This window comes from Otolemur garnettii, unplaced genomic scaffold (genome assembly GCF_000181295.1).
Source record: "Otolemur garnettii isolate 467f Iridium unplaced genomic scaffold, OtoGar3 scaffold00041, whole genome shotgun sequence".
NCBI lineage: Eukaryota > Metazoa > Chordata > Mammalia > Primates > Galagidae > Otolemur > Otolemur garnettii.
In genome coordinates this window covers 12,417,494-12,435,814 of record NW_003852436.1, presented here as the reverse complement: position 1 = coordinate 12,435,814, position 18,321 = coordinate 12,417,494, and the positions used below count along the sequence as shown (strand labels likewise).

At 41.2% G+C, this 18,321-nt stretch overlaps 1 protein-coding gene across 1 annotated transcript in view; it reads left to right on the top strand.

Annotated features, from left to right (window-relative positions):
- The window catches only part of TMEM154 (transmembrane protein 154), a 44,082-nt gene that overhangs the window by 22,256 nt on the left and 3,505 nt on the right, over positions 1-18,321 (top strand). Inside the window, exons 4-6 of the mRNA XM_023513451.1 lie at positions 4,310-4,337; positions 5,531-5,616; positions 9,044-9,101. Coding sequence (XP_023369219.1) covers positions 4,310-4,337; positions 5,531-5,616; positions 9,044-9,101 — 172 coding nt within the window. The remainder of the gene's footprint in view (positions 1-4,309; positions 4,338-5,530; positions 5,617-9,043; positions 9,102-18,321) is intronic.

Genomic DNA, 18,321 nt, shown 5'->3' with positions numbered 1-18,321 from the left:
CCACCACCTCCAGTATATGGGACCAGCACCCTATCCTTTTGAGCCACAGGTGCCACCCAATGTTAGAATGTTTTTTAAAGGTCACCTATTCTCAGAGGCAAATTTGTACATTATTCTTACTACAAATTGGCACAGTTTTTAAATATCTCTCACTTTAAGATAACACAACAAAGAAAGGCTAGAATCTCAAAACAATGGTTTATCACAAATGTTTTTGATAAAAAGAGTGAGCTTTATTTGAATTTATTCTCTCACCAGCTACTCCTTTAACATAGATGCAATTCTTAACTGCTTAACAGATGAGTATCTCTTGAGACAAGCTGCTGGGGTTCAGGCAGCTGTCTGCATTCTTGGTTCTTGGGGTGCTCTTGGCCAAAGAAATGACCAGACACTCCAAAGCAAGACAAGTGTGAAACAGTTTATGGAGGAAAAAATAGATAGGTTTACAGAGCAAAAGCAACATACATTCACCAAAGACGGCAATGGCCCTCTGTGGCAACAAAATAAAAGGCTCTAGTTATGGCCCGGGGTTCTATTTTCTACTGCCTGGATTGGGCCGGGCTTGTGGAATGAGAGTCTTACCACTACACATGCGGACCTCCCATGAGCCTCTCTGAAAGCTCATTGTGGACTGCAATGTAGGTTTAAGGTCATGACATGATAATTAGCCTGAAGGTTGTTCTAGGTCACCTTCCGTTGCTACTGTACCTACGGTTCGCCCCGTGGACTGGAGTCCTCTGCATCTTTTTGCAGTTGGCTAAGTTCTGAATGGTAGGTTGTTGGTAGTTGGGGGAGGTGGGGTTTGATCTCTCCTCCCCAGGTGTGAGCAATCACATGGGACAGTATTACGGTGGGGTGGCATTAACAAAATTTTATTTAAATGTGACTTTTTTTTTTCACAAAAACTGGCATGGTGGGTCAGACCAGTGTTTTGCCTAGGAAGTTCTCAAAGGAATGCTCTGGGGGAGGCCATGGGTCCCACACACACACCTGTCCCCCCCCCCCTTAAAGAATTGATGTTTCTTTTGCTACATGGGTAGAGCCCGATCTATTAATCTATCCCAGGAGGTACATCTGGAAATTTGACAGCTGGGGAGGACTTGACTAACACTTTCATAAAGAACATTTTACGTGATTGGAAATTACCCTTTTTCTTTGGGCCTGTCTGTTTCATGTCCAGGAAAAGGAAACATCGTGTAGTAACTTGATGCGGGTTATCAAGTCTTCCTAGAGCTGCAGTCATTACATTTGCAGTATCTCGATGCTCCGGGTCTCTCTGAAAGAGCTTCGGGGGTAAAATAGCTGGCGGTAAACCACCTCTTTAAACAGGTAGTGGCTGCCTGAGGCTGGGCTTGCTCAGTGAATCTCCTGGAGAGAGATGCTCTCTCTTGCTCACCACTCAGCATGGAAACAAGATAAGGAATCCAAGGTTCCTGCTGTTCCTGCCCTCCTAATCCCCACCCACATCAAGTGTGCAGAGGACAGGATCTGGGATGGGGTATTGTCAGGCTAAGTGGGTGTAATGTAGGACTGAATGAGGAGGACAAAGTGGGTAGGAGATGAAATGAAAAGATTGTAGGAGGGAAAATGGAACAGGGTGGGGGGGCGGGGGGATGTATAAGAGCTGCATTTGCCTTCTGGTTGCAAAGAGGAGGTAGTTATTAATAAAGAGATAGAGGCCAGGTGGTGTGGAGCGGGTAGGACCCGAATGCTGAGGACAAATAATTGGTCTCTCTCCTGGCTTAATGCTCTGCTCTGGTGTGCTCTCCCAGATGTTTTTCTGTTGCCATGGCGGCGGGAGCGGGGATAATGGCCATGGAGCAGGGAAGATGAGGCCACAGAAGGCTCTTTGCTCTGTTTTAATACTGATTACAGAGGCTTCACATTTCGTGCATCTGAAGCACTTTTGTAATGGGGTTTTAAATTTGTCCATCATCTGCATGCAGGCTAGCTTGTGCTCACCCTGAGGCCTGTTGGGAACCCGGATTATAAAGATAAATCCTTGCCCACACCTGAGAAATTAGTGGGGAGTTAGGAAGCAGGGGAGAAGGGAGAGAGGAGGAGGGGACGACAAAACAGGGGAATCTGAATGACTCACCTGTAGAGACCTTCGATTGTGTAGGGGCTTTATTTATAGTAAAATCTCTTGAGGGAATAGCCTGTAAGCTTTAGATGAAAATGTGTGTGTGTGTGTGTGTGTGTGTGTGTGTGTATGTGCTTGTATATGAGTATATAGTACATATATAAGTATACATATATATGTATATATATATATATATATAATACAACAGGAAGGTATTTTCCTTTCCCCACTCTAAGTTTCTGAGGAGTCAGGCATCTGCAGGAAACTTTAGAATCCTACCAGAGGCCAGGAAATAACCTACAGCCTCTGAAAGCAAGCAGTGATGGCATGAAACTTACTTCCGTGCCCAGCTCTCCTGGATTAGCAATGCCATTCAGGCTTGCCAACCCATAGGAAATCGCAGCAGCTCAGTGCTGCCAGGGACCCATGTCCAGGTGCTGCTGGTTGAGTTCCCTCCCTGGGACCTGCATTTCGACAGCCCAGACGAAAGGAGGCCTCTGATTGCCAAGGAGCAGGAACGTCCATTTCCTGGACCTCCACAAAGTGGTTTGCGTTTTAGTGGTTTTCACATCATAAAAGGCCCAGTGGGCCAATGCTATCCCCTCACTTGACATTGTTACCTCATTTCTCTGGGTGTGCTGGTCATCCTGCCAAATCAAACAGAGCTTCAGCGGGGGCTGCAGGCTCTGATTCTCACCACGTGTCCGTTTGGAGTCTGATCTGCGTTAGAGCCATTTTGTAAACTGGGACTCTCACCTCACCCAATAGTAACAAAAAGCAAGCTTTTTGGAAGTCTCACTATTGTGGTGATGCCAAGTCTATAAGATTTGACACGAATTTAACCAAGTGCCGGACAATCAAGATTAAGACCTACTCATTTATTCAACAAATACTGAGTTGGTTAAATATTGTTAGCTGGATCAGAGCTGGAGGAAACCACAAGCATGGTCCCAACCTCTTTAGACCTGTGATCTGGTGGGAGAGACAGAATTAAAATAATCAAACAGATGAATTGACCAATGAGGTATTGTGGTCAGTACTATGAAGGAAGCCAGCCAGGTGCTGAGCCAGGGCACAATGAGGAAGATGGCCCTCAAGTTAGATAGTGGCCCTGAGGAAAGACAGTTGAATCTGGGACCCTGAGAGTGCGAGAGATCCAGGCATTCAAAGAGCAGGTGTAGGGCGGTGCCTGTGGCTCAGTGAGTAGGGCGCCATATACTGAGGGTGGTGGATTCGAACCCAGCCCCTAGCCAAAGTGCAACAAAAAAATAGTTGAGCGTTGTGGTGAGTACCTGTAGTCCCAGCTACTCGGGAGGCTGAGGCAAGAGAATCTCCTAAGCCCAAGAGCTGGAGGTTGCTGTGAGCTGTGATGCCACAGCACTCTACTGAGGGCGACAAAGTGAGACTCTGTCTCTAAAAAAAAAAAAAAAAAAAGATCAGGGGTAAAAGCAAAGTTCCAAGGGGAAGCCTGATAGACCACCTCGTACTCCAGGCCAGAGGCAGACTGTCCTAGTGTCCAGTGTGGTGTGTCATAGGAGATGAAGCAGCAACCTTTTGCACTGGGACATTTCACTGAAGGGGGCCCAGGGGCAAACCCCCTTGTTCAACGTTTTTCTTCCCTTACCACTGTTTTCCTTTTTGTGTGGATGTAAAAATCAAACAGGGATGAACATCTGACCTGAAGTGAGTGCTCTCTGAGGGCCATCTGTGTCTAAGGGAAAACTGATTTCACACCAATTAGGATTTCAGCATGGCAGTCTGGGGCGGGGCGGTGGCTCATGCCTCTAATCCCAGCACTCTGGGAGGCTGAGGGGGGTGGATTATTTGAGCTCAGGAGTTCAAGACCAGCCTGACCAAAAGCAGGACCCTGTTTCCACTAAAATAGAAAAATCAGCCAGGTTTTGTAACTGGTACCTGTAATCCCAGCTATCCGAGAAGGTGAGGCAAGAGGATCTCTGGACCCAGGAGTTTGAGGTTGCCATGAGCTATGATGACCCCACAGCACTCTACCAGGGCGGCTGAGTGAGACTCTGTCTCAAAAACAAACAAACAAACAAAACCCACCTGGCAGTCTGCACTTGTTTGACTTGGAGGCTAATTGTTGCTCCTTTATTATTCACTTGAAGTCGTTTAGTTCTTTTTGTAAAGGAGCCTTCAGCTGTTGTTGAAATAAAAAGTCCTTACAGAGGAAGCACTAACATGACCTTTGTATTTATTCCCTTTTAGATGAACTGGGAAGTGAAAACCTGAAAGTGTAAGTTTCCCCACTGCCTCCAGTGCAGCTCCGGGTGTGGATGGAAGGGAGAGGCAGAGATTAGAGAGCCATCTGCCTGCTTGGGTGTTTCTGTTGGGATATGCTGTGGGCCTCTCCTGCCTTCTCAGCCAGGGGGATGGCCTCTAGGGGCCTAAAGGAGGATGGCGGAGTCCTCAAACTGTATGCAGCCCCTGTGATCTAGCACAAGAGAGCGTGGGATCTCCTTTATTTCATGTCCTCTGTTGTAACTGCTACCAATTCCAAGTACATAGTTGTTAAATATTCTAACCATGGGTGTGTTTCAAGGATATCAGTTCATTTATTCTGATTAAAAATTTTATCAGCAGGGAAGATGCTTGAGCTGGTATTGTAGGACAGGGAGGTGAAGTACCCACAGCCAGAGCCACCAGGGAGGGGAAGCGGTGGGGATGAGGGGATAGAGAGAGAGACAGGGACAGAGAGAGAGAGAGAGAGAGAGAGAGAAACAACTTTCCACCTAGAAGCATGCTCTGGGCAATGCCACACATGTCGCAGGAGCTTAGCTAGTTTAGAAACTGCTGGCTTCCTCTGCCCATTGTGCCACCCCAGTGCTTTCCAGGGTGGGGGTCCTCTCCTCTTCCAACTCCATCTTCACTGGCCAGGGGGCTTCTGTCCCCTCACTGTGTGCTGTGAGCTCAGGCCAGTGAGAGCAGTGGATTTCTGAAACCAACAGCTCACATATCAAAGAAAGAAAAGCCTGGGAATTGAAGAGAGAGGTGGTAAAAGCTCTCTATTGATAGTGGCTTCTTGACCTGGGGCACTGATCAAAAATCCCAAGGAAAGGGAAGTGAAATTAAGCAAGACTAACACACCAAATGTGACAACTCCCCAAGGAGCCTCACAATGGAACCCTTGCAGACTTGACTTTGCACTTTCAGAAGAGCAGTGAGTCTCCTCCACTCCCCCTTTAACCCATTAAAGGCTGCACCTGTGGGCCCTCCATTTGGGGGCCAGTGAGAGATGTAGATCTGTTTTGGCATTAGTCTTTCCTCCTGTTAAAGTCTGATACTGTGGAATAATGCACACCCCCAGGCTGCCTGGGGGCATAAGACAGAATCAAGTTCAGCTTCGGTAGAGTCAGCATCTAGTCTCTCTCCAAATGAATTTGGCACATTACGCATTTTTTCCATTAGCTTTTTGCTCCCTGTTTCTAGCCCCATTTTTGAAGAAGACACACCCTCTGTTATGGAAATAGAAATGGAAGAGCTTGATAAATGGATGAACAGCTTGAATAGAAATGGTATGTAGTAACCTAAACTTGTTACTTTTCCTTACTAGTAACAGAATAGAAATGGTATGTAGTAACCTAAACTTGTTACTTTCCTTACTAGTAACAGAATACTACTACAGGTATGTAGTAACCTAAACTTTCCTTACTAGTTACTTTCTGTTACTTACTGTTACTTTCCTTACTAGTTACTTTCTTGTTACTTACTAGTAAGTAACTAGTATAAGTAACTACTTACTAGTAGTAAGTTACTAACAGTAACTACTATTAAGTAATAACTACTAGTAGTAACTAGTATTAAGTATTAAGTTACTGGTGGTAATTTACTACTAGTAACTACTATTAGTAGGTCTAGGTCTAGCACTAATTACTATTAGTAGTAATAGGTCCAGTACTACTAATTAGTAGCAATGCTAATAGTAGTTACTAATTAACTACTAACTAATTAACTGCTAGTGCTAGTTGCGGTAGTAACTACTAGTAAGTAACTAGTAACTACTATTAATAGTTACCAGTAGTGACTAGTATTAAGTACTACTTACTACTAGTAAGTTACCAGTAACTAGTATTAAGTAACTACGTACTAGTACTAAGTTACTAGTAACACCACTAGTTACTACTAGTATCACTAGTGGTGTTAGGTCCAGTACTACTAATTAGTAGTTATTGCTAGTACTACTAATTAGTAGCTACTAATAGTAACTAATTACCACTAGTAGGTCGTTTAGTACTAATTACTATTAGTAGTACTAGGTCCAGCACTACTAATTACTAACCACTAATACTAGTTACTAGTAGTAGCTAATTAATTGTTACTGATAGCAACTAGTATTAAGTTACTACTAAGTAACTACTTACTAGCAGTAAGTTACTAGTAGTATCACTAGTAAGTTACCAGAAAGTTACTTGTATTATCACTAGTAGTACTAGGTCCAGTACTGCTAATTAGTAGTTACTAGTAGTAACTATTACTAGGCCCAGTACTACTAACTACTACTAGTAACTAGTATTGCTAGTAGTGTTACTAGTAGTGCTAGGTCCAGCACTACTAACTAGTAGTTGCTGGCAGTTACTACTAGTATTAGTAGTAGTACCAGGCCAAGCACTACTAGTTAGTAGTAGTAAGTTACTAGTAGTGACTATAATTGCTAGTACTAGCTACTGGTTAGTAACTAGTAGTAGCTACTATTAATAGTTGCTAGTAGTAACTAGTATTACATACTAATTACTAGTAGTAAGTTACTGGTAAGTAACTAGTACTGCATAACTACTTACTAGTACTAACTAGTATTAAGTAGCTACTTACTAGTTACTAGCATTCTGTTACTAGTTACTTTCTGTTACTTACTGTTACTTTCCTTACTAGTAACAGAATAGAAATGGTATGTAGTAACCTAAACTTGTTCCTTTCCTTACTAGTAACAGAAGGTTGCAACAGCTTTATAAATACCTCAGTAAACCCCGGAGTGTGACAGAGCCCAATCCCACACTATATCTGGTGCACACAGATAATGAACTTGAGCCTGACAGTCCTTAAATATTCGGCTTAATTACTGCATCAGTTGTTGCCACTTGCTTTTATTTCTGTACAAGTTGTTGAAATGGTCTTTTTCAAGCAGAAAATGGTCTTTTTTCTTTTTTAAGCAAGGAACTCTCTGAGACAAAATTATCTGGAAAAAGTTAGCATCTGGCATTACCTTATATAGTACATTAATCAAATGTAGAGCTCTATATTTCTATACCATATATGGATATAAAACTTTATTGAATGCAGATCCATGCTGTCCAATACAATAGATACTAGCCAAATGTGGCTATTTAAATTACAATTAAAATTAAAAATTTAGTTTTGTAGTCACAATTTGAGTGCGTAATAGCCAATGGCTACCATGTTGGACAGTGTGAATCTAGAACATTGCCATCACTACAGAAAGTTTCCCTGGAAATTACTTATAGAAATGGAAATATAAGTACCCTGGTAAAACCTAATCTCTAAGTGATACCAGGCAATAATGATGGTATATGTCCCTTACTTTCCATTAGGTCGATAATTAGACCTTAAAATAATGACAGCTGTTTTTTCTTTAATAAATTATTTTGAATGCTTAGATTAAATTAGTAAAATAGACTATTTATAGTATCATATTATTCATATTTTTAACATTAAAAATTTACCCTGGGGTGTGTCAGAGTCAATACTCTGCAATAGACTTCTCAAATCCAGAGATTTTTTTTTTTAAAGTTTCAGAGTAATATGAGGGTACAAACAATTGGGTTACAGTGTTGGCATTTTTTCAAATCCAGAGATTTTTTAGTAGAATTATTGTTAGCAGAGGCTTATCAAGATAAACTTTCAACAAAGTTAAACTACTCAACTAACTCAACTACGATTTCTGAGAGTTTTTCATATTGAGGGAAGAATGGTTCTGTAAAACATTTGAGGATAGGAACTGGTCATTGAATAGTCCTTAAAATAGGGTTTTTTAGTCACTTTTTAGTCTATGAGAATCATATACATAGTAAAATTTGGAAAATGTGAAAATAAAATAAGTAGAAAGAAAAAAAGATTTCACCAGCCAAAGACAATCTCTAGAAATATAACAGTGTTGTTTTTTTTTCCGGGCCTGAGATTTTATGTAATACAAAAACTATAATTTCTATCACAAGAAAACAAGAAAACTGGAAAAAGACATCTCTATTTGCCAAATAAAGCTGAGTTAGTCTGACACCTACATGATAGAGCCAAAGAATTTTTTTCCTTAAAGATAATGAGTGTGGGCTGGGCGTCTGTAGCACAGTGTTACAGCACCAGCCACAGACACTGGGCCAGAACCCAGCCTGGGTCAGCTAAACAATGACAACTGCAACAAAAAATAGTGGGGCATTGTGGTGGGTGCCTGTTGTCCCAGCTACTTGGGAGGCTGAGGCAAGAGAATTGCTTAAGCACAAGAGTTTGAGGTTCTGTGAGCTGTGACACCACTGCACTCTACTGAGAGTGACATAGTGAGACTATGTCTCAAAAAAAAAGTGTGTAATACAAGAGAACCTTGCCTGCTTCTTCTCTATTGTGCAGTCTGACTAAAATCATTCTGTAGGCAACATTAGCATTTTATTCCAGTGTCTACCCTGAAACACAGAGACTCCAGCTTTTGGAACACTGAGGCGCTGCAGGGACTGAGTAACCAAGCAGTGATAAATTGCACCCTTTCCGACAGGGGCACAGGCGTGTAGAAGTCTTGTATCTGTGTTACCAATGCTTTTTCCGTTTCAAGAGCCTCGCCATCATCAATCTTTTAACAAATAGAACTCCCTGGTGAGGCTGTTTTTTTGCACAAGTAACCCCAGAGATCAGGAATCTGCAATGCTCCACTGTATCAGTTCTGTGGATAGAAAGTAGAATTTCGGTGACTAACAATGGTTTGCTTTTATTCTGTCCCAGCCAACTGTGAATGTTTACCTACTCTGAAGGAAGAGAAGGAATCAAACCACAGCCCAAGGTACTTCTAGTTTTTACCACGGGTTATATGTGTATGGAGGGAGGGGGATTGGACACCACTGTGGAACATTTTTTGCTTCCTCTGTGCCTATAAATTTGATGTGGCAATTCGCGTGGGTGTATGTGTGTGTGATGTGGAGAAAAGGAAGTGAGAGTTACAGAACATAGAAGGCTGAAAAGTAGATATCCCGGTGGCTCTTTCTCTTTAGAAATGAATTATTGACATTTCCTTGCCCTTCTAAAGAGACACCATCAAAGCAATTCCTGTTTTAGTCATAAAACTTTCCAATTATGACAGACTGTAGGTTTGTTTGCCTTAGATAAATAGATGTTTGGTAAGGAAAACAGATGGAGGAGACAGTCTTAAAGCGGCTAATTGGAAACTAGAACGAGTAAAATGAACATTTCTTTAAAAACAAACAAAGAAAACCAACCACCTGGGTTTGATTGTTAGGTGCAAGAAATTGAGAGAATTTTTTAAATGCCCCATTTTACCACTAGGTGGCTCTGCTTGATAGAAAATTTTAGTACATTGGGTTTGGGGCGTAATTTAGCACTGCACACTCTCATCTGAATTATATTATCTTTTGTGAGGACAGAAATGACCATGTTTGTGGTGTTTTTGATCTGACAATTGTTTATTCAGAACATGGGACTTGCTCTCAGAAAATAGGTCTGATGATTTGGCAGGTCACAGATTTGCTCTTCTGTAATCTTGGGGGGCACCAAGTTATTGGTGGGAATCAGCCATGATAGCCAGAAGGCAGAGAACTTGAGCCTGTGCCTGAGATCCTACACTTCTGTTGGAATACATATACTAAGTTTACCTTCAGGTCAGGATAAGGATAAATACTGTCATCCTTCCATGTTAACCAGAGGTTTTGTGTTAGTCATCTTAAATGCTTTCAGAGTACAGTCTCTTGTCACTGGGCAGTTCCCGAGGCCTGAGCATTACAAGGCAAAACTGATGATTAGGTAGTGATTAGGGCGGTCAGAAGTTTGTCTCCTTTATTCTGTATCTTCTCCCTAAACCTTACCAAGGAATTCATCAACCTATATCTCACTCCACATCCTGCCACCACAGTCTTACTAAGGCAAATCTCACTCAACTTTGATACCAAAGTCTATGCCTTATTGTAGAGGTAAGTCATTGTTACTGCTCTAAGTATTTGTGGGGTTTTCTTGTTTGTTTTGTTTTTGAGACAGAGTCTCACTTTGTCATCCTTGATAAAGTATCATGGCTTCATAGCTCACACCAAGCCAAACTTTTGGGCTCGAGGGAGCTTGTTGACTCAGACTCCCAAGTAGCTGAGATTACAGGTGCCTATCACAATACCGGCTATTTTTAGAGATGCAGTCTCACTCTAACTCAGTCTGGTCTTGAACTCGTGAGCTCAAGTGATCCACTTGCCTTGGCTTCCCAGAGTGCTAGGATTACAGGTGTGAGCCACTGTGCCCAGCTCTGAATATTTGTGTGCTAAGATCCATCACTGATTCAAAAAAAAATTCTATCCTATTTAAAAGAAAAAAAAAATTTTTTTTGGAGACAGAATCTTGCTCTATTACCCCAGGCTAAAGTAATATGGCATCATAGCTCACAGCAACTTCTTAGGTTCAAGCTATCCTCCTGCCTCAGTCTTCTGAGTAGATGGGACTACGGACATCCTCCACAATACCCAGCTAGTTTTTCTATTTTTGGTAGAGATGGGGGTCTCACTCTTAGCTGTTCTCAAACTCCTGAGCTCGAGCGACCTAACTGACTCAGCCTCTCAGAGTGCTAGGATTATAGGTGCCTGTAATCCTCCGTGCCCCCACCTAAAAGAGATTCTGAATACTAACAAGTAGGTGAAAGGGGTGGGGGAAATGCCAGGGCAGTTACAAAGTTACCAAGATAGTTACAAAGAACTATCCCCCCATATTTTTACCTTACCTGAAAATGAGCCATTATGTATGTCCAGGATAGGGGTCAGACTATCACCAAAACTCCATAAATAAGTTATTCCTCTGTGGCTGATGAGCACCTTCAAATGGTGGAGAACATCAGTGGCTTTTCCATACCTGCTTCTTGTTCTTTCAGATTGTTGGCAACATGAAAGAAGCTTAACATTACAGAACTCTATGGTTGTGAAAGCTTCTTAAAAGTTAGATTTCTGGAGGCCAGGTGCAGTGGCTCACACCTATAATCAATCCTAGCACTTAGGGAGGCTGAGTTGGGAGGATCATGTGCGGCCTGGAGTTTGAGACTATCCCGTACAACATAGTGAGACACTGTCTTTACAAAAAAATTTTAAAAATTATATGAGTGTGGTGGTGCCCACTAAAGTCCTAGTTATGTGGGAGGCTGAAGCAGAAGGATTGCTTGAGCGCAGGAGTTCAATAGAGTCAGACCCTGTCTCTAAAAAGAAAAAGAAAATAAAAATCATATCTTTGGAATAGTGAGAAAATGAATCGTAGCTTATTTCTACCTGTAAGGCACAAGCCTTAACCTATTTGGACACCTGCATTATGCTAAATTATTATTATTATTATTATTATTTATTTATTTTTTGAGACAGAGCCTCAAGCTGTACCCCTGGGTAGAGTGCCGTGGCATCACAACTCACAGCGACCTCCAACTCTTGGGCTCAAGCAAATCTCCTGCCTCAGCCTCCCAAGTAGCTGGGACCATAGGCACCCACCACAACGCCCAGCTATTTTTTGGTTGCAGCTGTCATTGTTGTTTTGGCGGGCCCGGTCTGGATTCAAACCCACCACCTTAGGTATATGTGGCTGGTGCCTTAGCCACTTGAGCCACAGGCACCAAACCTAAATTATTATTTTTAAAGGGAAGGTCTACATTCCTCTGTGGGTCTGGAGTTATTGCCATTAACCCACAGGATGACTGTTAGGCCTTTGCCCCACTCCCTCTCTGGGAAGCCAGCACCAGTGTTCTACATCCAAGAGCTACAAGTCCCAGGCCTTTGTGCGACAGGCACTTTCTGATATTACAACGTTAATGTTCATTCTCTAAAATCCGAGAAAAGTAAAAAGCACTTAGAACAATGGGCACAACACCTAGCACAAAGGAAACTCTCAGTGAATGTTGGTTATTATTATTATAGTTATTAACAAATTAAAACTAATATGTGGAAACTCACTGCTTTTTGGGCTTAATAAGCCTGTGTCCAGACAAATCAATATTGATGGGTGGAACATTATTTTTGTCCCTGGTTTTTGTTGTTGTTGTTGTTGTTCTTTCTGGATCTACCAATCCTGAGAAATAAGTAATTTGTTCAATCTCCCATGAGACTTAGTTCTCCTCTATTGCCAGCTAAGGCCCATTAATGTTGGCGGTTTCAGAATCATCCCCTCATCAGCCTGGAGTTTTGGAAAGGGTATTAATACCTTATAGTTTGGATAATCTTTCTTTTCTGTCATAATTTCCTCTCCATTTCTTTTTCCTAAATTCTTAATTACATGGCTTACCAATAAAATGTTTACTTTGAATATCTAAGTAAATATCTGTCCCTTGTGGGACAGAAGTGAGATTTGGGGTTTTTCCTCTAAAAGCTTGTTAATTGTTGGACATACAGATGGAAAGTGCATTGTTCGCTGGACTTAGAATCAGACTAGCGTTAAGACCTCACTGTACTGCCTCTTTGGTCTTTAAATGAAGACAAGTGACTTTAGCTCTCTGAGCTTCAATTTCCTCATCTTGGAAAATGGAAATAAGAGCACCTGTCCTTCTAGTTTCAGAGAGTCACATGAAAGAATGAAGCCACTGTGTAAGTTTTACAGCGTCATGCAAATGAAACCAATTCTTTTCATGCAGCGGCAATGGTTCCTCTCCATCCCCCACTGGCTTTTTGAAGATTATTTTTAAGACCAGTTTCAGGTTGACAGCAAAGCTGAGCAGAAAGTACAGAAATTACCCACATACCCCCCCCCCACACACACATGCACATCCTCCCCCATCATCAACATCCCCCACCAGAGTGATACAGTTGTTACAATGTATTGTCAACCTATATTGACATGTCCTCATCACCCAAAGTTCCACTGGCTTTTACTTCTGTAAGTGATCCTTTTTCTATCATTGATACAGTGTACAGGTGAATTTAATGCTTTGGAAACTATGTAACAGTCCCTGAAGATTGAATTTAGTAGAAAGCACACTTCTTCAACCTCTTGACAAACTAAGACTTCTGGAATCCATTTACAGGGTCCAGCTTTCCTTGATGGGAGAAAGACATCCCAGGCATAGAAACTCTGTCGTATATTAAGTCCGCCATGTTTGTAGAAAAACAAAGTCTCCCTGATCACTGTCCTACATTTAATAGGCCGCACTGTGTGCAATGACTTCCACCCTTCTACCGTTTCTTGCTAAGATCCACTCTCTGGGGTCTTTCCGAAGTTTTTCTATGTGTCATGGGCCGGTCCTTGTTCATTACTCTTCTCTGTCCTCATTGAACGGGCATTTTCCTTGAGCTGTGGAATCTCTAATACAACAAAGGATTTTAATAAGGGCCAGAGAACTGCAGGACGTTTTCAGGACGGTTTTTATGTTTACAAAAAATCAATAGGAAAAGCAACGAACGGATTTGTGGGGGAAGAGGAGATCTTTATATTCTTATCTCCCACCTTAGTATTTTTCCATTGTTAATACCTGCATTGTATAAGGGAATAGCGTCAGGGGCGTTCCAAGAGGTCTGAGGAGGGTGGTGGCAGAGGTCTGCCTTTCGTTGGAGGGAATTTCGTCACTGTATTCCTGAGCATCTCCAGCACATGGTGATGACAAAGGCCAGATCCATTTAGTTTGTTCTGTTATTGTTCAATTTCTCTACAGAAAATGCACTTCCTTATTGTCTAGCCCAACTCTCACAATACCCTTTCAAATGCCACTAGATAGTGGTACAAACAAGAAAGAGACCCTTTTATCATGGGCCTTATAATCTAGCCAGGCTCTTCCTTCTTCCTGAGGCTTTTAGAGTTTGACAGTTTCCTGAAAGCCTGGTGTTTCTGTTTCTGTGGCCTCAGACGAGGAATCACCAATATTAAGCAACTACTCATCATCTTTCCCTTTATCCCTCGTGACCACAGGGATGATTTTGCAGCAAGCAATAACAGTGGGAAAGATTAGGGAAAGAATTAGATTTGGTTCCACCCAAGTAGACTTATAATTTTGAAAATACCACAAAGGTAATAACTACAATAATCATAAAACATTGACACAGCACTTTCTATATGCTAGATGTCTAGGTACTATTACACGAGAAATTAGCTAAGTCAGAGGAAGTAAGTAATAGTATATACCTGTTCTCAAATTACAATAATTCTACTGTTTATTCTATGACTCATGTTTCTGAGCTCAATGGCATTATAAAAATGGGTCATTTCAGTATTTCTCAGGAGTAGTCCAGGCTAATTTAATGGAGAATTTTGAGTATTTCTTCCTGTTTCCTCTTTTTTTTTTTAAGTACAATTTTCAGTGTAGTTTTTCAAAAGGCATTTATCAAGCACTCAATAATATGTGCTTAACACTGTCTATACCATGTCAAGATAAGTTAAAAATGAAATCATCTGGCCCAGGTGTGGTGGCTCATGCTTGTAATCCTAGCACTCTGGAAGGAGGATCATTTGAGTTCAGGACTCCGAGAACTGCCTGAGCAAGAGCAAGACCCCTGGCTCTACTAAAAATAGAAAAATTAGCCAGGTGTGGTATCTTGGGCCTGTAGTCTCAGCCACTCGGGAGGCTGAGGCAGGAGGATCGCTTGAGTCCAGGAGTTTGAGGTTGCAATAAGCTGGGCTGTCACCATAGCACTCTACCCCACTGATAGAGAAAGACCCTATCTCAAAAACATATCAAACAAACAAAAAAGTAATAATCTGTCTGAGTAAACCTAGAACTCAGAGGAGTTAAGTGGCTTGTCCACGTTCATATGGCAGGTTTGTGATAAAATTTAATTTAGCGGAAATTTTCTTTAAAAACTGCATTTTCATTTTCTTTTAATAATTAAAAGAAATATTTTATAATTTAAAAGATAAATTGTAGATTTTTTAACAAAAGAACCCAGCACAAGAAAGCCAGCCACCGTGAGGCTACTATTGGAAAGCGTTTTGTGCCACTGTCATTGACAAGACTCAGCCATCAATTGCAAAAAACCCCCCAGCAGTTTTATGTGACCTTTTTTAACCTCTCTGCTCAAGTAAATCTCTGTGGCTTCTTCCAAAATTTTTCTTTGTTTATGAATTTTTTTCCTCTTTTCCTCTCTAGTCTCTCAAAAGTCACTTAAAAGTATATAGAGGTTCCTCGACTTAGGATGGGGTTCACTATTGCATGTTGAAAATATCTCTAAGTCAAAAGCGCAGAATATTTTCACTGTACAATGAGTTTACCCAGATGTAGCCCCATCACAAGTCAAAGAGTAAAGTGAATACATATCACTTTCCCACCTTTGTCAAGTTAAAAATTGAAAAATCATTAAGTGTGACATCGTCCATAGGGGACCATCCGTATTCAAGTCAATAAGACTTATGGGACAGTTGGTTTCCCTCAAATCTGAAACTGGTTGAAATGCAGGAATGCAGGTGTGTGTGTGTGTGTGTGTGTGTGTGTGGTGTGGTGTGTTGGGTAAAGGAAGCTGTACTACATTTTATGAACCACAGCAATGCTTGAATGGAGGCCCAGATTATGTCCACTCTATGGACATGATCTATGTGTCCTGTGCTAATTCTAGCCTTGGCTCTGATGCTGGCCAGATGGGTGACCTCTCTAATTGCCCCCAGGACCAGGCCTCTTACGGGAAGGAGAAAGGACATTATATTGATGAAATAAAAAAGGAGCCTGATCTAATTGTTACATGACTTTGTACTAAACTGAACGCTGCACTCCCCTGGGAGTGAGTGAGAGAACATTCTAACACAAAAAAGGCTTAGTGTAGGTTAACTGCTGTCTTTGGAGACAGGTGCATGAGTTGTGGTCATACAGAGGGATTGTTACAAGATAGACTGGTCAGGAGAACAAAGATGACTTATCTGATCCTGACTGCAACAAAGGGACAGTTATGAAACCAGGTATTTGAGTTGCATCTGTCTTGTCTTTTTTTTTTTTTTGAGACAGAGTCTCACTTTGTCACCCTTGATAGAGTGCCGTGTGTCATAACTCAATAGCAACCTAAAGCTCTTGGACTCAAGTAATCCTTTCCCTCAGTTTTTCATTTTTTAGTAGAGATGGGGTCTTGCTCTTGCTCAGGCTGGCTTTGAACTCCTGAGCTCAAGAAATCCACCCCCATCACCATCATAGAGTGCTAGGATTACAGACGTGAGCCACCACGCCCCCAGCCGAGTTGCATCTGTCCTCATTTAACTGGTAGCATGCCAGTGAAATGCCTTCTTAAATAAAATAAGAAGATGATGCTTTGTAATCAATCAATTTATTTTTGATGCTTGTAACCAAAAAAATCAATGTTTGTATGACACTTTGGGGGAAAGGTGCTTCACATTCTTAAAATACCTGTATAACGCTCCTAGAAAAATCACTTACTAATGTTGCTGTTGTAGCTAAGTTACTGAAACAGGGCACATTCACTCTGAAGCAATCCACAAAGTTTTGAAACAAGATCGCTCGTCTTTTGGGTTGTAATTCTGTAGCAGTTTGCCAAGATATTTTTAACAGGGAACTCTAGGATTTGCCAGAGTTAAAAACGTCTGGGTTTATTTGATCATTTTACAAAGATGATAAATAGCCGAAAAGACAGCAGGGAACATATCTAAATAAAGGGATGAGCCAGCAGGAGAGAATGCCTCCGGCTCTGGTGGGGAGCCAGATCCCAGTGTGCGACATACTGACAAGCCTGAAGGCCATCCCACCAGGAGCGTGGCTTCGCTCTGGAAGTGACCTGATACCCCCCAGGTGAAGCAACTTGTACCTACCCCGGGACTGTCTCTTCTGTGGCAGCGCTTGTCAGGCTGTTCACCGTTCAGAGTTGTAGCAGTGAGCACCACACCTTGAGCTCCTTTTCCTTTATTGGCACCTGAACTAAACAAATTCTTGTTGATGGCATGTCTCCAACATGCTTCTCCTTAGGAATTTAAAGTATGTATATTTGAAGCAATATTCAAGCTAGTGTTTTACCCAACGGGCTACTGTAAAATCTGCAAAATCACGATAACTAATATTCATGCATGTGTCAGGCCTGTAATGTTTCACCTGCATTTTCTCATTTATTCTTTATAGCATAATAAAGTTGTTGGTATGGTTGTGTATGTTCTGCAGTTGAAATAAGACAAGAAAAGTTCGGCTAAGAAAAGGTTAACTTGCCCAAGGTCGTCCAGCAAGAAAGTGACTGAGCCCTGATGCACCTCAGGCCATCCGACCCAGCGCTCTTACCTGCTATGTTACACAAGCTACTAGTTAGCACGTATGAACATGAATACTATGGTTAAACCAACACAAACGCGAACGACCCAGAGATAAAGTTAACTGAAAAAGTGCATGGGATAACACGAAAAGAAAATATTCAAAGTTTTATTGAAAGACATAAAAGACTTGAATAAGTGAGAGAGAGCATTTTAAATTAAGCCCAATCTCTTAAAAATTCCAATGCATATTTATTTCATCTGGAGGAATAATGGTGCTCAAGTAGCCAGGACAATTCCAAAAGGAAAATAAAGAGCAGTTGTGAGATGGAAAGGGTGGAGTGGAAAGGTTGGGTGAAGAAGTTTGTCATGCTCGGTACATACCTGGAACCAAAAGAGAAGTAGCATTTCATGGCAAGTGCATTATTCAAGGGACAGTCTCAGGACAACGGATTGACATTTGGGAGGAAAATTTGGAACTCCTCCTCACACTTTATATTGCAATAGACTCCAGATAAGTTTAAATGTTACAAAGAACAAAAAAAAAGCCAGAATAAGTATAAAAACAGGAAAATAGTATATCACTTTGAAGAGGAAAGTATGACACATTAGTCGGAAACTATATTTAAACAAGCTAGATTTAATTAAAGGTTCAAAATTCTGTACTTCAAAAAAACCCAAAATAAATGATTAGAAGATAAATGACAAACTGGGGAAATGTTTTTGCAATGTATATGATGAACAAAACCTGAATATTTTGCACAACTGATAAAAAAAATTGTCCCATTTTAAATGTGAACAAAGACTATCAATAAGCAATTCAGCAAAAGATGAAATTGAAATTTCCAATTAAATGTTTATTCCTTGTAGTAATAAAAAAAAAA